The 17,791-nt window shown below is 34.8% G+C and overlaps 3 protein-coding genes across 3 annotated transcripts; all 3 read left to right on the top strand.

Moving 5' to 3' along the window:
* LOC147946748 (uncharacterized) lies at positions 1-864 on the top strand. Its single transcript, XM_087507240.1, has 4 exons — positions 1-66; positions 184-249; positions 617-690; positions 744-864. The coding sequence occupies exons 1-4, from the start codon at positions 1-3 to the stop codon at positions 862-864; spliced, it is 327 nt and encodes a 108-aa protein (XP_087363366.1).
* Positions 865-8,987: 8,123 nt separating this feature from the next.
* LOC104776629 (uncharacterized) lies at positions 8,988-10,750 on the top strand. The gene is made up of 5 exons (XM_010500727.3): positions 8,988-9,099; positions 9,700-9,845; positions 9,943-10,052; positions 10,302-10,444; positions 10,538-10,750. Exons 2-5 carry the CDS (start codon positions 9,710-9,712, stop codon positions 10,578-10,580), a joined length of 432 nt encoding a protein of 143 aa, XP_010499029.1. The 5' UTR covers positions 8,988-9,099; positions 9,700-9,709; the 3' UTR covers positions 10,581-10,750.
* A 3,168-nt stretch (positions 10,751-13,918) lies between these two features.
* Positions 13,919-17,697, top strand: LOC104776628 (beta-glucosidase 40). Its single transcript, XM_010500726.3, has 11 exons — positions 13,919-14,365; positions 15,225-15,350; positions 15,461-15,536; positions 15,640-15,711; positions 15,870-15,957; positions 16,040-16,295; positions 16,373-16,488; positions 16,559-16,782; positions 16,867-16,898; positions 16,985-17,087; positions 17,181-17,697. Exons 1-11 carry the CDS (start codon positions 14,210-14,212, stop codon positions 17,465-17,467), a joined length of 1,536 nt encoding a protein of 511 aa, XP_010499028.1. The 5' UTR covers positions 13,919-14,209; the 3' UTR covers positions 17,468-17,697.
* Positions 17,698-17,791: the final 94 nt, after the last annotated feature.

Raw genomic sequence — 17,791 nt, 5'->3', positions numbered from 1 at the left:
ATGGGTTATTGGTTAAACAAACCTCAAAAGTTAGCTGTAATGGAAAAGATGATTAGCTTTGAAACAGTAAGTAAACGACTCTTCTTCCTTTACATTTGATGTCTTTAAGAGTTTCTTAATGGATAATAAGCGCTTCTTTTCTTAAAATTTTTGGATTTTGATTTGTGAGTTTTTTGGTATCAGTCCAAGTGTGAGTTCCTTCAGGGCTTTTCTTTTCTCACAACTCTTAGTTTGGTTCCTCCTTACCAGGTTTTGGTGAATACCAGTTTCATCAACTTCTCTATCCAAAGGTTATAAATAATAACAATCAATTGCATTATCTAAAGTAGAGCTGTGAGTAATGTGCATGATTAAGAAAGATCATGGTTTGGTGGATACCAGTTTCATCAACTTTGGTTGAGTTTGTCTTGGTGGACTTTGATTGTTGTTATGGTGCAAATGGATATCCCTTTTTTTTTAATCTTGGTTTCTTCTGTTTTATCTTACTGATTGATCTTGAGAAGGGAATGATGGACTGTTTGTACGCAAAAATGTGAGCTGCTTCAACTATGTTCAGTTTACAGTTATGCCATATTCTTTCTTTTTGGTAACCTTTGAATCGTTTCGGATTTGAAAGGAACTCACTTGTATCACGGACTGTGTCATGGCTGAGCTAGAGAAGTTAAGTCAGAAGTATCGTGTAGCTCTAAGGTAAAAGCTTTTTGAGACTTCAGAGTAGGATTTTTCTACTGTAGAATTTGCAGCTTGGATCCATTTACTGGATTCTTGATTGGTTACTTCTACAATTTGGATAGGATTGCAAAGGATCTCCCAAGTTTGAAAGACTACCTTTGTGTACACATGATGATGATGGTGTTCGTATAAATGAGTAAAGGCATGTACAGTTTGGAGGAACCTAATCATCAAGTCTTCTACTCTGCACATCAACATCTTGCAAGTGATGAAGTGAGGCACAGACGACTTGGTCATCCTCATACGCAAGTCCTCCAACAGTTGGCCAATAACAAGTTTATCTCCTTCAATAAAGTCACCAAGTCGGTGTGTGAAGCTTGTCAGCTAGGGAAAAGCTCAAGACTTCCTTTCTCTCCTTCTAGTTTTGTTGCTTCTAAACCTCTTGAGAGGATTCACTGTGATTTATGGGGTCCCTCTCCATAACTTCTGTTCAAGGGTTCAGATTTAATGTAGTATTTGTAGACAATTTCTCCAGATACAGTTGGTTATATCCACTGAAAATAAAGTCAGATTTCTTTGCAATCTTCACTATGTTTCAGAAAATGGTTGAGAATCAGTTTGATAGCAAAATCAAGACTTTTCAGTGTGATGGGGGTGGAGAATTGATTAGCACACAATTTTTACAACACCTAAAGGATTATGGAATACAACAACTTCTCTCCTGCCCTCACACTCCACAACAAAACGGTTTGGCAGAGAGAAAGCACAGACACATCACTGAGCTTGGTCTCTCCATGTTGTTTCAAAGTCGAGTTCCATCTAAATACTGGGTTGAAGCCTTCTTCACTGCAAGCTTTCTCATCAATCTGCTTCCTGCATCTCACTCTGTAGACACGATCTCACCATTTGAAAAACTTCATGGCAAAGCTCCCACTTACATTTCTCTTCGCATTTTTGGTTGTACCTGTTTCCCCACACTGCGAGACTATGCTACAAACAAACTCGATCCCAAGTCTCTTCAGTGTGTGTTCCTCGGTTACAATGAAAAATACAAAGGGTGTCGTTGCTTATACCCTCCAACCGGTCGAGTGTACATTAGTAGGCATGTTGTGTTTGATGAAACAGCTTTCCCCTTTGCAACAATTTACAAACATATGCATCCTCAACCCGTTACTGCTCTCTCCTCCGCGTGGTATAAGGCTTTGGAGTCAACATCAGAAGCTCCAACCCAGTCTGCAATTCCTCAAGAGTCTTTGACTGTTCGACCTGCAACTTCTCAGTCCACACCTCCCGATGAGTCTATAACAGTTTTTGAGATTGGTGAGTGTTCTGAGCGTACGACAGGCTTTGACCCTGACTCTATTGGCGACAGCGCTCACCAACCTCAAAACGTTATGTCTCCACTTCAAGATGACTCTGAAGATGACACTGACAATGCTGCAACAGTCGTAACTAATGACAATCCCATGGTAACAAGAGGAAAAGAAGACATTCGAAAACCAAACCCAAAATATGCTCTGTTATCTCACAAAGTCTCTTTTCTAGAGCCTAAAACAGTCATTGCTGCTCTCAAGACCCATGTTGGACTGGTGCAATGACAGAGGAAATGTCTAATTGCAAAGAGGCAAACACATGGTCTTTAACCCCACCAACTCCTGATATGCACATTTTAGGAAGTAAGTGGGTTTTTAGAACTAAACTCAATGCTGATGGTACAATAGATAAGCTTAAGGCACGTTTGGTCGCTAAGGGATATGACCAAGAAGAAAGAATCGACTACCTGGAACCATATAGCCCGGTTGTTCGAACTCCAACTGTCAGAATGATTCTACACACTGCAACAGTACGAAACTGGGAGCTTAAGCAAATGAACGTAAAGAATGCCTTTCTCCACGGTGATCTGCAAGAAACGGTTTATATGAGACAACCTGCTGGATTTGTTGATAAAGATAAAACAGATCATGTTTGTCTTCTTCATATATCACTATATGGACTAAAACAGTCCCCACGAGCATGGTTGGATAAGTTCAACAATTTCTTGTTGGAATTTGGTTTCAAATGCAGTATGCAAGACCCCTCCCTCTTTGTTTATGATCGAAATGGTGACAATATCCTTCTTCTTCTCTACGTGGATGACATGGTGATCACTGGTAATAAATCTAGAGCCCTGAACTACCTGCTTGATGAACTAAACAAACAGTTTCGTATGAAAGATCTCGGCCAGGCGCATTATTTTCTTGGCATTCAGATACAAACACTTCAGGCTGGTATCTTCATGTCTCAACAAAAATATGCAGAAGACTTACTCATTACTGCAGCCATGGAACATTGTTCACCTATGCCAACACCACTCCCTCTCCAGCTCGACAAAGTTCAGGATCAACAAAAGGAATTCTCTGACCCCACCTACTTTCGAAGCCTAGCAGGAAAACTTCAATACCTGACATTGACAAGACCAAATATTCAATTTTCTGTGAATTATGTCTGTCAGAAGATGCACAAGCCATCAGTTGCAGATTTCCAAAATCTGAAGAGGATCCTGAGGTATGTAAAAGGCACTATCACAATGGGAATTACCTTCTGGCGTAACACAAATTTTGATCTTAAGGCATACAGTGATAGCGACTATGCCAACTGCAAAGAGGGAAGACGTTCTGTGGGAGGCTATTGCACCTACCTTGGACATAATCTCATCTCCTGGTCATCTCGAAAGCAACCAACCGTTTCTAAGAGCTCAACTGAGGCAGAGTACAAGTCTCTGTCCGAAACAGCCTCTGAGATCAAGTGGATCAGCTCGGTACTATGGGAGCTTAATGTTCCTCTACCATAAACTCCGGAGCTGTACTGTGAAAATCTGTCAGCAGTGTACTTAACAGCATCATAAACGCACAAAACACTTTGACGTTGATTACCACTATGTCAGAGAACGTGTGGCACTGAAGACTTTGGTTGTCACTCACATCCCAGGTGAGCAACAGATAGTGGACATATTCACCAAATCTCTTCGGATTGGTACCTTTGAGTTTCTAAGAGCTCAACTGAGGCAGAGTACAAGTCTCTGTCCGAAACAGCCTCTGAGATCAAGTGGATCAGCTCGGTACTATGGGAGCTTAATGTTCCTCTACCATAAACTCCGGAGCTGTACTGTGACAATCTGTCAGCAGTGTACTTAACAGCATCATAAACGCACAAAACACTTTGACGTTGATTACCACTATGTCAGAGAACGTGTGGCACTGAAGACTTTGGTTGTCACTCACATCCCAGGTGAGCAACATATAGTGGACATATTCACCAAATCTCTTCGGATTGGTACCTTTGAGTTTCTCAGGAGCAAACTTGGCGTATGACTACCTCCCACACCAAGTTTGAGGGGGGCTGATAGCAGATTGAGGACAAAGACTCCAAATGAAGCAGGGTATTTGTTTTCACCTAAACTCCAAGAAATATGAAACGATGTCGGATGTTCTCAACGGTCGACTGCTACAGAGGACACCTCTCTGTCTAAAGGAAAAGTACCAGCTTCACTCCAAGGCAAAACAAACGGAACGAAGGAGGAAGTTACGTTCATTGCACATAGAGCCAAGATCAAAGAAGGAAAGAAAGTAGCTGCGTGTCAAGATCACAAGGCCAAAGCAATCATAAAGCAGTCAACCTGCAAACCGATTATGAAGTTATCAAACCAATTTGCAGCACTCGATTCTGTGTGTGTAAGCTGATGGTGACATCTGTCAGGAGACACTAAGTTTAAGGTTATTGTATAAATAAGCCATTGAAGACATTGTAAAGCTTTGAGCTGAAATAATAAAAAATTCCATTTTCTACAAAGTTCTCTTCTTACTTTCACCATCTGGTAGTAATAGCGACTAATGAGTGTCTAACATACAGTGAAAATATACAGCTTCAGTTGATACCAGTAAACCAAATAATGTTGACTGAAATTAGTATAATTGATACCTTTAGATCATCACGCCAAACTCCATCTTCCCAAGTCATGAAAGGCCTAAGATCCGTGTGTTGAAATTCAGATTTCCTCTCTGTAGCCTCTAACTTGACAATGTAACTTTTGTCACTGTAAATTGCACTCACCCGCCCTTTATACCATCCCGAACCATAAAACGCCTCGACACAATCCATCAACGAGTACGTGGTGTCAACCGAAGAAGGAGGCGGTATGGGTCTAACACAGCGAGAATCAACGGTCCTGTTTGGTCTCCCCTCATCACCACCATTGCAGCTCATGTACCTATCCCATTCCTTCGCAATGAAACTCTTCTTATCATCCACATCAGTCTCTTTGATTATCATTGCAGGAAACCACATAGCATCTTCTGCAGAATTAACTTCCACCATTTTACCGGAGCTTAACATGGACCTATCCAATTCCTTCAAAAGGACAACAGCATACATAGAAGTTAAAGTCTACTAAATTGAGGGTTGAATCTAACTAATTACGATTCCAATCTTTCTAGTTCTAGCGAGTGAGTAACGACTAACGATTTAGCATTTAGCCATTTAGGCAATATGTTCTGTAAAACGAGAATATCAATGTTGATGGCTTCTCAGTTCTCAAGGTCAAAAATTATTCTATTCTGTAGAATCCCACTAACAATTAATTATTGTTGAATGTGTTTCCTATCTTATAAATTAATAATTTTTGTTTCAGGTACTTGTGTTTTGTGCCTTTGTTCTCTCGGTTTTAGGATCAGCAATCACATATTCACACGACACTTATTCACGCTAATTCCTACTACTTCTATAACATACCCACGTGGTATTTATTCTTTTTTAATCGATTTTGTTATCATGACATCTGGATAGGTTTATTAAAAAGGTAGACTCTAATGTTTCTCAGCCAACTGAAAGTGTGAATGATAAACATGATCATGCTTCTACACAAACCCAATTGAGTAGTGAGCATGACAATGTTCTAAATAATGGTCCTAATTCTTTGTATAAAACAATGATAGTCCTAGTCCAGTTCCAAATGCATCATTGATTGATATTTATGATCCTAGATATTGGGAAAACTTTGACAATAAAATGAGAGATATGCTAGTAGGAAAAGGGACCTAAAATAGAACTGAATATGGTGTTTCCACTTGATATTTTTCATATGAGTATTATTCTAGAAAGCAGTTGAGTAATGGAGAGACTTGCGATAGAAATTGGTTATTTTATTCTACTCATGTGAACAAAGTATATTGTTTTTGTTGCAAATTGTTTAAATCTCGTGGTTACTCTAGTGTGTTTGTTAGCAAATGATGGATATAATGATTGGAAGCATCTTAGTGAGAGGATTAAACAACATGAGACAAGTGTAGAGCATATGTCTAACATGAGAACTTGGAATGAGATGAACATTAGATTAGGCAAAAATCAAACTATTGATAAAGAAATGCAAAAAGAAATTGCAAAAGAAAAAAAAAACGTTGGAGGTTTGTTTTAGTTAGAATTATTGCTGTTATAAAGTGTCTTGCTAAACAAAACTTAGCTTTTCGTGGATCAAATGAGAAACTATACCAAGATAGTAATGGTAACTTTTTAGGGATGATTGAATCAATTGCTGAATTTGATTTGATAATGCAACAACATATTAGGCGTATTCATAGTCAAGAAATACATCATCACTATCTTGGTCATAACATCCAAAATGATTTGATTTCTGTTTCAATGTCTCAAGAAAGATTGAACGGTTTAGCCATTTTATGCATTGAGAAAAACATGTTAGAAGGCATGGATTTTTTGATACTATTATTCATGATTCTGCATCGGCTAAAGTTCTTAGGAGAAACCGTTTTATATGATCATTTTCTCTATTTATTTGGGAATAACTATTGAGTTTTATCTTTCAGATTCAAACAAGTTTGTATTGGCGAGGAGTGCAGCGTTTTATATATATGATGCAAACTTGGAGAAGCTCAAGACAGGCGCAAGACATGAGAAAGTTGAAAGTTTTTCTATATCTATTACTCTATTAGCATGTGTTTAGGGGACCGTTTATGTAACTCGCCCAAGGGGTTCTGAAATGTTTGAGCCGGGAGCTGGGCAAAAACAAAAACCAAATTTTAAGTAAAATTGAGAAAATTGGAAACCTTTGGTACCTTGATTTCTGGTCAGACCCAGCTCGAACCAGTCCAGTCAAGGTGGACTCGCAAATGCTTCCTCTGGAACTGTATAATGTCAGGTGGTAAATCAAAATAAACAAGATAGTTGTCATCCTCCCCTTTCTTAACGACGACACCAGTCCACCACCCGTCTTTGTGGTCAGCATCCACAACCGTCCCTTCCTCCAAAACGACCCCTTTGTCTTGATTCTCCTCCGGAGGAGGGATAGGTCGGATGAACCTCTGTTCCACGTGCTCGATTAGAGGAGTCGAATGGTCCGATTCAACCAGAGTTAGGTACCTAACTCGAAGTTTCTTCTTTCCTGAAATCCTTGGGCTATCCTCTAGAATAGCTTGGAACCACGCACCTTCAAAGCCTTCCTCTTCGGAAGAGACTTCAACTTCACAATTCTTCATGATCATCTGCTCCATCTCCGAAAAAGAAAAAATGTGGTTACTTTTACAGAAGAACAAACAAAACCCAGATCCCAATTGAGCAAAGAGAGAAGCACTGTAAAAACCCTAGAAAAAAAAAATTGTTGTGGGAAACAGAGACGGAAATAAAAGGAAACATATATTAATCCCATTCTTTTTCATTTCTCTGTTTTTTGGCGCGAGCATCGCAAAACTCTGTTGTACAAGACTACGTTGTTGAACTGGTAGAGAGAATCCTCAATAACTACGAAACTAGATTTTAACCGCAATTAATTAACAAATAATATTTTTTTTTATTATATTTAGTTTGTTTGGATTTTTAATTATTAGAACAATAACAAGGGAATTAATTATTAGAACATGTAATTTATAAGCTACTGTCTCATTAACATTAAGTCACAATATTATATTACCAATGATTTAATTGTATTACAAAATTTTAGTGTAATTACCTGATTTAATATTTTTCATATTCTAATATTAGTAGTATGTGCCAAATAATTAAATAAGGATTTAACCCGTGTGTTTTAAAACCGAATTAATAATATTTTATATTTCTACTCATGTTAATTCAAACCATCATGTATATATAGATATTCAGTTTCTAAATGAAATATATACTGAATTAAATGTTTGTCCTCTTGCTAAAGTTAAATATTTGTGAATATTGGTTTTCTAATCATTCTAAAATTGGATTTTCGGTTTAGGAAATTTATTAATGTTAATATAATTATAGAGATTGTAACCTTTTTTTTTTTACAAATCTGTTGTATATCATTTAAATTTGAGAGATTCTAGCATCCGTAAAAATAATTTTCGAGATTTAATGGGTTAAAACTTTAATGGGTAGAGTTGTTTTTGGAAAAATCATAATGTATAGATGTTGTTAAGATTTTTTGGCAATAAATGTAACAAATATTGGTCAATTTGAAAAAGTTTTGTATTTAAGTTTGTCTGCAATGTTATTTATAGAATTGTTTTAGGAGTTAATGCTGTAAAAAAAAATTAAATAAGTAAAACCAAAAGACCATAAACCAAAATATACTTCAAAAATAAAAATAATAATATAGACTAGAAATATTTGGATAAGATTACCTTATTGGGCCTCAAGGCCTCGTGTTGTAATTGTCGAATTCACAAAATATAGTATCACATATGTACTACATTAAATGCCACAACAGAGGCTTGAATGAAATTAGCTTTAGCCTTTTTATGTTTGTTTCTAGTCTCTACATATGATTTGTACTGTACGACTGTACGAGTAAGACCACCCACATGAGTCTCTTTGACTCCAAAAAAAACACCTTTTGATTAAGATCATTGAATCATATCCTTTTAAGCTTTTGTACCTGATGAGTAATGACCATTTGACGAGATAAGTTTGGTGATTCTTTGATTTAATTTGTGGTGTGTTTAGCATATGTGATATGCCAAACTATAAAAATGTTGAAGCCTAGATAGATGCCTGGATTCGGTATCATAAGTCATATCGTTTCGACTTTTTCGGGAAAACCGCTCTTTGAGAAATCAAAAAAAGCACGAATACGAATGCTCCGATGGCCCCATTGCTGGGGCTTTCTATCAAGTTTTCCTGATCTGACATGTATTTTGATTGTTTTAGTAGTATTTGATTTTAATAACACGCTTTTTATATGGATACAGATAACTTTTTCAACTAAAATAGAGACTAAAGAGAAAAATTAACACCTTTATTCATTTCATCAAAAAGGGAGTTCATACTTAACAGATCCGAAGCCCGAGTCACATAATAATGGGCCGAGCCCATATTCTAATCTGCACGAGACTTTTAACAAACAAATCTCTGTTTCTCTCTCTCTCACTCGGATGCTCGATTGTTCAATCTGAAAGAAAGAAGAAGCTCAAGGTAAAGTTCTCGTCTTCGTAAATTTTCTTAGCTTCTCAATCTGTTTTCATGGTTTATGGTCTCAATTGATAGAGTCCCCTTTGTGTTTTCTCCGATGGCAAAGATGGGTTTTGCTATTTAGTTGGTCAAATTCTCTGTTTTTTTTTTTTGTTTTTAGCCTAGAAATTTAAAACTGGGGTTTGTGTTATTTGAGCTACATCTTCAGCCTAGGATCATTGTTTTCCCATTTGAGATATCATCATGTGTTTGGACGCACTGATTCTATTTTGGGTTCCTCGTGTTTCGATTGTCAAAATGTTAAAGTACGCTTTTTTAAAAATCTGTAATCTTGTTTGTGTTTTGATCATTTAGATGGATCTATGCTTACTAAGTGTTTGATTAAATGACGCTTTTACAAACATGTTTACCAATTCTATATCTGCTTATTCCAAGTCACTTGTATTACTTGTCTTTAAATCTACATTGGAATTTCTACTGGAGTTGTTTCAGGGTTTAGGGGGTTTAGGGTTTCATTTCCAGGGTTTACAAGTTGTGTGAGATGTTAAAACCCCTGAAAATCTGATGATGGTGGTAAGCTTAATCTTAGGTTGTTTCTTACAGTTTTAAGTAAATGGGGAAGGGTGACGCAAAAGCTGGTGGGAAGGGGAAAGGAAAGCAAGCAAGTGGCAGTGATGAAGCACCCTCCAAGGGTAAAGGCAAAGCAGGAAAAGCCGCTGATGGTCTCGGGACATGCACTTATGTTAAAGGTTTGTTCCTTTTCTATTCATTTCTGTGCCTACTTGAGCGCTTGTGGTTCCACATCATCGAAAGTTTTGTCAAAACTGAGATGGGTTTATTATACAGCAAGACATGTTTTGTGCGAAAAGCAAGGCAAGATCAACGAGGCCTACAAAAAGTTGCAAGATGGTTGGTTGAGCAATGGAGACAAGGTTCCTCCTGCTGAATTTGCAAAGGTTAAAATCCTTCTCCTTCTTTCTTACTTTGTCTATGGGATAAAAAACATCAATCTAAGATAGTTCAGATAGTATTGTTATTCCTTCTCTAGCTGTGACATCTGCTGAAAACCCATTTCAATACCTCATAGTTCATTGCTTTCTCGAGACCTATAAGTTTTAGTTTCCGTTAGCTATACTTATATAGATGTGTGTAATGAATGGTGGAGAGAATCTGAACACGATTTTTTGTGCATGGAACTATCTCAGATTGCAGCAGAGTACTCGGAGTGCCCATCAGGGAAAAAAGGAGGAGATCTTGGATGGTTCCCTCGAGGAAAGATGGCAGGTCCATTCCAAGATGTCGCCTTTAACACACCTGTTGGAGTCACCAGTGCACCCTTTAAATCAACGTATGCCCACATCCTATCTCTTCTTTCTTCAGTCTGAATTTTGCTTATATATTAGTGTATGATGAATATGAGTGTACGGCAATTGCATTGCAGGCACGGATATCACATTATCTTATCAGAGGGAAGGAAGAACTGACAGAACTCTTCTCTGCTACTCTTATGGAAGTTGCTACTGTAACTTTAAAAAACACAGCCTTTGTTGTTTTGGCCCTAAATGGTTTTACAAATTGTTAAAAAAAGTCTTATCAGTTGAATAATGAATTGTTCCAAAGGCTATAATATATGTCGGTGTTGATTTCTGAATAAGTCATATCTCATCTCTGATATTCATATTATTAGCTCGTCGTTAGATACTTTGGCTTTGGGAAAGTCAGAGTTTGCCATTTTGGTTTATAAGCTTCTGAGCGTAGACGAGGCTTACAGAGGTTTGCTAACATCGCAAGAAATCGTTTCTAAATAAACAATGGTCATACATGTGAACACAAGTGTGTAAACGGATAGCGTAAATGCATATGAAAAAGAACAGAGGAAAGAGACGAGTGTAGTGTGCGTTGTTGACTTGTTACTTGGTAGTGTGAATCTAGCAAACGCATATAACCTATGATTGATATGATAATTGCCCAAACCCCCAATCCTCCATCCACTTTTTATTAAAGAAACAATAAATATTATTTGTTGTCGCGTAACCAAATTTCACGAGCTTATAGTTCCCACTTCCCACTTCCCACTTGTGTGGCTTCTTCTTCTTCCTTGATTAGTCCGATGAAATCATGCTTATATCATAAGTATTAGACTACAACCTTATTCATTCCAGAAGAAAATTTATTTGTGAGGAATATATTGAATAAAAAAGGATTTGGTTTAGAGAATAAAATCCGAATGGGATGCCTATAAATACTTTTGGACAAAGCAAATGGGAACACAAGACTTTATATATAACCGCAATCCACAAACAGTGAGGATGAATACAAAATTAAAATTTATTAAAATGTAATATTGTGAAAATATACAAAAACAATCATGTGTATGATGTATTCTTATAATTTTTACGTACAAAACAACTATACCTAAGAACATTCAAAATTGTAGATTAAAGTTGCTAAAGTTCGAGTTTATCACAAAAACTTTCAGAAGTCTATTTGGGTTATCTAATAACAAAAGCAACAGATCCCTCTTGGAAGAAAGCAAATTAAAATGTAAAAATTGTAAAGAAAAACGAGAACACGGCGAAAATTACTAACGTGTTTTAATTAAACAAAAACACCAAGAGATATACTTGTCATTGTAGAGATAATTTTTTTGTTTTTTATTATTTGTCGTTTTATATTTAAATGCAGTTTTATGTATTAAATTTTCAATTTTACCCCTAACTTTTAGATTATTAATTATTTATATCAAATGAAATTATGTATTAATGAGGGGTAAACTAGAAAAATTTAATTATTTTCTTAATTTGTATGAAATTGTGTAGAATGACAAATAATATAAATAATTAATAACTGTGCAACATTCCCCATATGTACATCTATCTACATTGTGTATCAAACCAAAACAAAACAACAAATAATTGTGTAACAGCAATAATAACTCGATACGTGGCATACGTCTCAAGCATGGAAACCTAAAAATAAGCAACTAAGCGTTTCAATGACAATGGGAGACACGAGCCACAATAATTCCCACTAATGAACTTCTATATTTTATTAACTAAATTAATCAAATTAATCTCCAACTTAACCACGTACGTACGCACACATGTATAACCAACAAAGATTGTAGTATAACACATGACTTTAGATTTGGAAGAGGAAATTTTTTTGTAGGTAAAAAAATTGAAATGTTTTTCTCTTAAAAGGAGATGTTTTTGTTCTTTTACGTTTCAGATCTACGAATTAGAGAGCAACAACTACGGTGTACAAGGAAATATTGTTGAGTTATTCTTACCAATAGACAGACAACATCTAGACAATGGTGATTTACTTTACTATTAGGTTAAGAAACATAATGAACATATTTAGCCATAAGTCTTTGAAAATGATATATTTAGCCACAAGTCTTTACATGATATTATGCTTAGTCAGTCAAGTCAACACCTATCTTTACTCTTTAATGTTTTAATAAAATAATACATGTCCTTAAAGTTGACCCAAAAAAATTAGATATCCTACCAAGCAAGATCTTAACAAAATAAATAATAATAAACTATAAAAAATAAAAATTTCAATTGGATTACTTTGATATACTCTACACGTATTAAAATTTTGAATCTTTAAATAAATAAAAATATCTTAAGGGATTAAATTTATAAAATATTTCAAATTTGCTAGTTTTGTTGCTTTAAGTTGGTTGATAAAATAACATATATATTTAAGGAATAATCATTTATTTTTTGAATAATTGTTTTAGGGAATAATCATTTATTTTTTGAATAATTGTTACAATTGTTTTAGGGAAGTTTAGGATTTTTGTTCTTGATATGGTTCTTAAAGTGATAATTTCGTTTTTTTTTTAAATAAATGAAGGAAAACAGAAAGTAATTGTAGAAATATTTTAGGAAATTTCTGTTTTAGCTATTGGTTAATTTTCCAAATTTGTAGGATTTAATGTTGTAATACTTTTCAAATAAGTAAAACTAAAAGGGTAAAACACAAAATGTACTTCAAAATGTAAATATAGATATATATAGTATATATAATTTTTTTGTTCCCAATTAAGAATAGTCTCTACCTTAGGTGGGGTTATTGGTTCTATGATTTTGATAGATTTGGAAATCCAAACAAAAATCATGTGTTATTCAATCATTGGTTTTAAAATATTTATCAAAATTATTTGTTATTGGTTATATGATTTACAAATACTTGTTAAAATCTCATGTTATTCATTTAATGATTTTTTTTTTGGATTTCAAAATCCACATTATGTTTTAAATTGATTTGAAAGTGTAAAATAGAAGGATTCAAATCCAAGGATAAAACATGTTATTTCAAATCCATATGTTATTATTTCCATTATTTACAATTCTATATGGATTTAGTTTGAAATCTTCTATGTATTAAGTTGAGTTATTCTTAGCAATAGAAATAGTGATATGGTTTTAGTTAATATGTGTTTTAATATATATATATATATATATATTAGATATCCTATAATATGTGGAAGATTTTTAATTCATAACAAAGCAAAATAATTAGAAAATAAAATTGATTTTAATTTAAAAACTTAGCTTTTGCACAAAAAGGATAAGAAAATTAAAAAAATTAGCAAAAAATCAATGTGATATAGGTACCTATTTAAAATTTGACAAGATTTAATGCTTATAGGGAGACTGATCTAATTTTGATTCAATGGAAACAATTTACATCAATATGATCCATCTCACTTACTTGATTGATAGTGTATGTAATTCAATTTACTTCTAGAAATGTTTTTTTTCTTCCTAATTGTTTTCCTGGTAACGGTGGTTATCAATCAAATTATAATTTGTTTAGTTTTTTTTTTAATTAAAAGAAAGAAAAAAACTGTATGTTCACATTTTTTTTTGGCTAGGATCCGAAGATTTTCATAACTCTTTCTTTCCCCTCTCCTATATATAGTAGTAGTCCTTACATAGCTTTATTTCTCACTTGCACTCCTCTTTTTCTTTGTTTTCTTCTCGTTGGTCTCTCTTACTTCTTTCTTATTTATCCAAAACAGTTTCCTTCCATCTCCACATACAAATATATATGTGTGACTGGCCGGAGAAGAAATCATATTGAAGGAAGAGATATGGCTCCAAGTAGATCCATCATGGTGATACCAAAGATGATGATGATGGTAATGATGATGTTGTTGATGATGCATAAGACATGCATCTGTGCGGACATTTCCAGAGGCAGTTTTCCAAAGGGCTTTGTCTTTGGAACTGCTTCTTCTGCTTTTCAGGTCCCCTCTCGTCTCTTCCACTCTCTCCAATTTTTTTTTTTTTCCATTTATTTTATTTTAAAGTTATTTATCGTTTCCTTTTAAGTTTTAACGAAAACTGCAAAAAAAAAAATATATATATATATATATATATATATATATATATATATTCACCACTTAGGTCACATCAGAATATATAAGATCACATGTGATATGTTTTTTTTTCTCCCAATAGCAAAAACTTTTCTTTAAAAAACAAGAAAAAACAAAATCCCACATCTTCTCTTGTAGTTGGAGGAGAACCAATTAAGACTAATACTTTAATTTTATATAATGGAGTAATAAAATGCAGTAATCATATCTGAAAACGTATATTTTCTGTCAAAATTATACAGAAGCGTGTGTTGTGAATGTGTTTTTGTTTTCTTATAAGTTCTGGTCCATATAAATTTGATAAACAAACGAGTGCATGACGCGTAAACCAGGCCATGTTTATGTTCATCAATCACGGGTAGCCAATAGTTACTCCTCTTCTTGTGGTTTCGGTTTTTCCAAATTTTAGTTTTTTTTCCAAAAAGATATTTTTGCTTTTTTTTTCAAACAACGACCCATTCTTTTGCACATTTTTACAATCTTCTCTTTATTTTTCTTTCCAATTCCATTATCAAGTCAAGTTGAAATCAAAGTCTTCCGGTTCTCACCTAACCAAGCACACCCAATTAATGTTTCTGATACCTTTTTTTTTTCCTGGCTGGAATTTGAGCTGAGTTGTTACTTGTTAAAATACCTAAATTGAATATGCAAATACTAGTGTTAGTATGAAGTCTAGATGAACGACCTATGTTATAGTAAAATTTAATGAAATCAATAATGGCTGCAGCACGAAGGAGCAGTGAAGGCAGATGGCAGAGGTCCTACGATATGGGACACATTCTCCCACACTTTTGGTAAAATCACCGATTTTAGCAATGCTGATGTTGCAGTTGATCAGTACCATCGTTACGAGGTTAATTAATATCCCCAACAAAATTAATTAACCAAATCATCAATCATTTTATACATTTCCAAATTTTTAATAAATGAGGTTTTGATTAATTGAAATTATGGTGAGGGCAGGAAGATGTACAACTTATGAAGAACATGGGGATGGATGCTTACAGATTCTCCATTTCTTGGTCCCGCATCTTTCCAAGTATGTTTTCTCTAATCTTGTTGTGTTTTGTTTTATTTTGTTTTAGAATCTACTTTACAAAATTCAAATCGTGATAATAATACTATGTGTGTATGGTTTACAGATGGCGTGGGACAAATAAACGAAGCTGGAATCGATCACTACAACAAACTCATAGATGCTTTACTTGCTAAAGGTATTTATTTTTTATTTTCTTGTTGCATGATTTTAAGGGTCTTAAGTCTTATAATAATCTCAAATTCTACGGTAGTCATCTATTATATACGAATACCATGTTTTAAAAAAAATATTTAATTGTGGTTGGTCGAGTTGTAATAAACAAAATAATTGTAGGGATCGAGCCGTACGTGACTCTGTACCATTGGGACCTTCCTCAGGCACTCCATGATCGATACCTCGGTTGGCTAAACCCACAAATCATGTAATAATCCATACAAATTAAACATTCAATAGAACTATTACATAGCTAAAGAAACTAATTTCAGAAGGCAATATTTTTGTAGAAATGATTTTGCAGCGTATGCAGAGGTTTGTTTCCAGAGATTTGGAGATAGAGTGAAGCACTGGCTTACATTCAACGAACCACACACATTCGCGATACAAGGCTACGACGTTGGCCTACAAGCTCCAGGCCGTTGCACCATTCTTTTTAAGCTCACTTGTCGTTCAGGAAACTCATCCACTGAACCTTACATCGTCGGTCACAATGTTCTTCTCACTCACGCCACCGTATCCGATATCTACAGGAAAAAGTATAAGGTAAGTCAATACTATATTGGAAACAAACATGACGTTAATTAGATGTAGTTTTGATGTATATATAATATTATGATTAGGCAAAACAAGGAGGTTCCTTAGGGATAGCATTTGATGTAATGTGGTTCGAACCGGAGTCAAACAAGACAGAGGACATTGAAGCTGCGCAAAGAGCTCAAGACTTTCAACTTGGCTGGTAAATGACTTATTGTGTTCCATAATCTATATTAAGTGACAAGTTATATATCTAATATGATCTTGATTAGGTTTTTGGATCCGTTTATGTTTGGGGATTACCCGAGTTCGATGAGAAGCAGAGTCGGAAGCAGATTACCATTGTTTACGAAATCTCAGTCTGCTTTGGTGAAGGGTTCTCTAGATTTTGTAGGGATTAATCACTACACAACGTACTACGCAAGGAACAACGGCACTAATCTCATCGGCACTCTTCTACACGACGCCATTTCTGACTCTGGAACCGTCACTCTACGTAAATACTTATACTTGTCTCTCACGTAAACCCTAGTCATGAAAATCTGATATTAATTCATCTTCTTTTGCTCTAAAATTTCAGCGTTCAAGGGTTTAACCGCTATTGGAGATAGGGTAAGAAACGTTTCTGACTCGTTCTTAGTTATTCAAATTCCAAAATTTCTAAACTCTTGTAATATTTTTGTTGCTGTCGCGAACAGGCAAGTTCGATATGGTTGTACATAGTGCCCAGAGGGATGAGAAGCTTGATGAATTACATCAAACATAGATATGGAAATCCTCCAGTCTTTATCACTGAAAACGGTATAAACACACATCTTTTTAACCACACGTCTGTGAAACTCTCTAAACAAGAAAGAGAGTTTGTAAATGTAATCACGATGTTTGTTTGTGTAGGAATGGACGACTCAAACAATTTTCTAATCTCAAGAAAAGACGCTCTCAAAGATGCAAAAAGAATCAAATACCATCATGATTATCTCTCAAACTTACAAGCTTCGATAAAAGAAGATGGATGCAATGTGAAAGGGTACTTTGTATGGTCGCTATTGGACAATTGGGAATGGGCAGCGGGTTACAGCTCGAGGTTTGGTCTCTACTTCGTTGATTATAGAGACAACCTCAAGAGATATCCTAAGGACTCTGTTCAATGGTTCACTTCTTTCTTGAACTCCACTTCTTAGATTTCCATATATATATATATATATATATATATATATATATATCGCATAATGTATACAAAAAAATTATGATTTAGTTATGGATTTCCAGTTTAGAAAAAATATATTTTAAATCAAGACTTGTACTCTAGTGGCTTTTATATTTTTGTCGATACATTATCATACGGTTTTTGAATCGGCAAATTATATTGTCGACAAAAACAAGAAAAGCACAAAAACATCATTGGAAGTTATTTGTGATCCATCTATTCAAAAATACATGTCAAAAGCAAACGTTCATGATTATCATCTAAGTTGGTAAAAACAAAATTAATTAACCATCCGTGT

This window comes from Camelina sativa, chromosome 3 (genome assembly GCF_030686135.1).
Source record: "Camelina sativa cultivar CO46 ecotype springtype chromosome 3, ASM3068613v1".
In the NCBI taxonomy this organism is placed as follows: domain Eukaryota; kingdom Viridiplantae; phylum Streptophyta; class Magnoliopsida; order Brassicales; family Brassicaceae; genus Camelina; species Camelina sativa.
This window is presented reverse-complemented; position numbering and strand designations above follow the sequence as displayed.

Excerpts from the sequence above, each read along its gene's own strand:
- LOC147946748 (XM_087507240.1), top strand. The coding sequence starts at position 1 with ATGGGTTATTGGTTAAACAAACCTCAAAAGTTAGCTGTAATGGAAAAG. Across the intron at positions 67-183 it reads AGATGATTAGCTTTGAAACA|TCCAAGTGTGAGTTCCTTCA; the intron begins GTAAGTAAACGA and ends TTTTGGTATCAG. Across the intron at positions 691-743 it reads AAGTATCGTGTAGCTCTAAG|CTTGGATCCATTTACTGGAT; the intron begins GTAAAAGCTTTT and ends TAGAATTTGCAG.
- LOC104776629 (XM_010500727.3), top strand. The coding sequence starts at position 9,710 with ATGGGGAAGGGTGACGCAAAAGCTGGTGGGAAGGGGAAAGGAAAGCAA. Across the intron at positions 9,846-9,942 it reads GACATGCACTTATGTTAAAG|CAAGACATGTTTTGTGCGAA; the intron begins GTTTGTTCCTTT and ends TTTATTATACAG. Across the intron at positions 10,053-10,301 it reads CTCCTGCTGAATTTGCAAAG|ATTGCAGCAGAGTACTCGGA; the intron begins GTTAAAATCCTT and ends GAACTATCTCAG.
- LOC104776628 (XM_010500726.3), top strand. The coding sequence starts at position 14,210 with ATGGCTCCAAGTAGATCCATCATGGTGATACCAAAGATGATGATGATG. Across the intron at positions 16,296-16,372 it reads TCTACAGGAAAAAGTATAAG|GCAAAACAAGGAGGTTCCTT; the intron begins GTAAGTCAATAC and ends TATTATGATTAG. Across the intron at positions 16,783-16,866 it reads CTCTGGAACCGTCACTCTAC|CGTTCAAGGGTTTAACCGCT; the intron begins GTAAATACTTAT and ends CTAAAATTTCAG.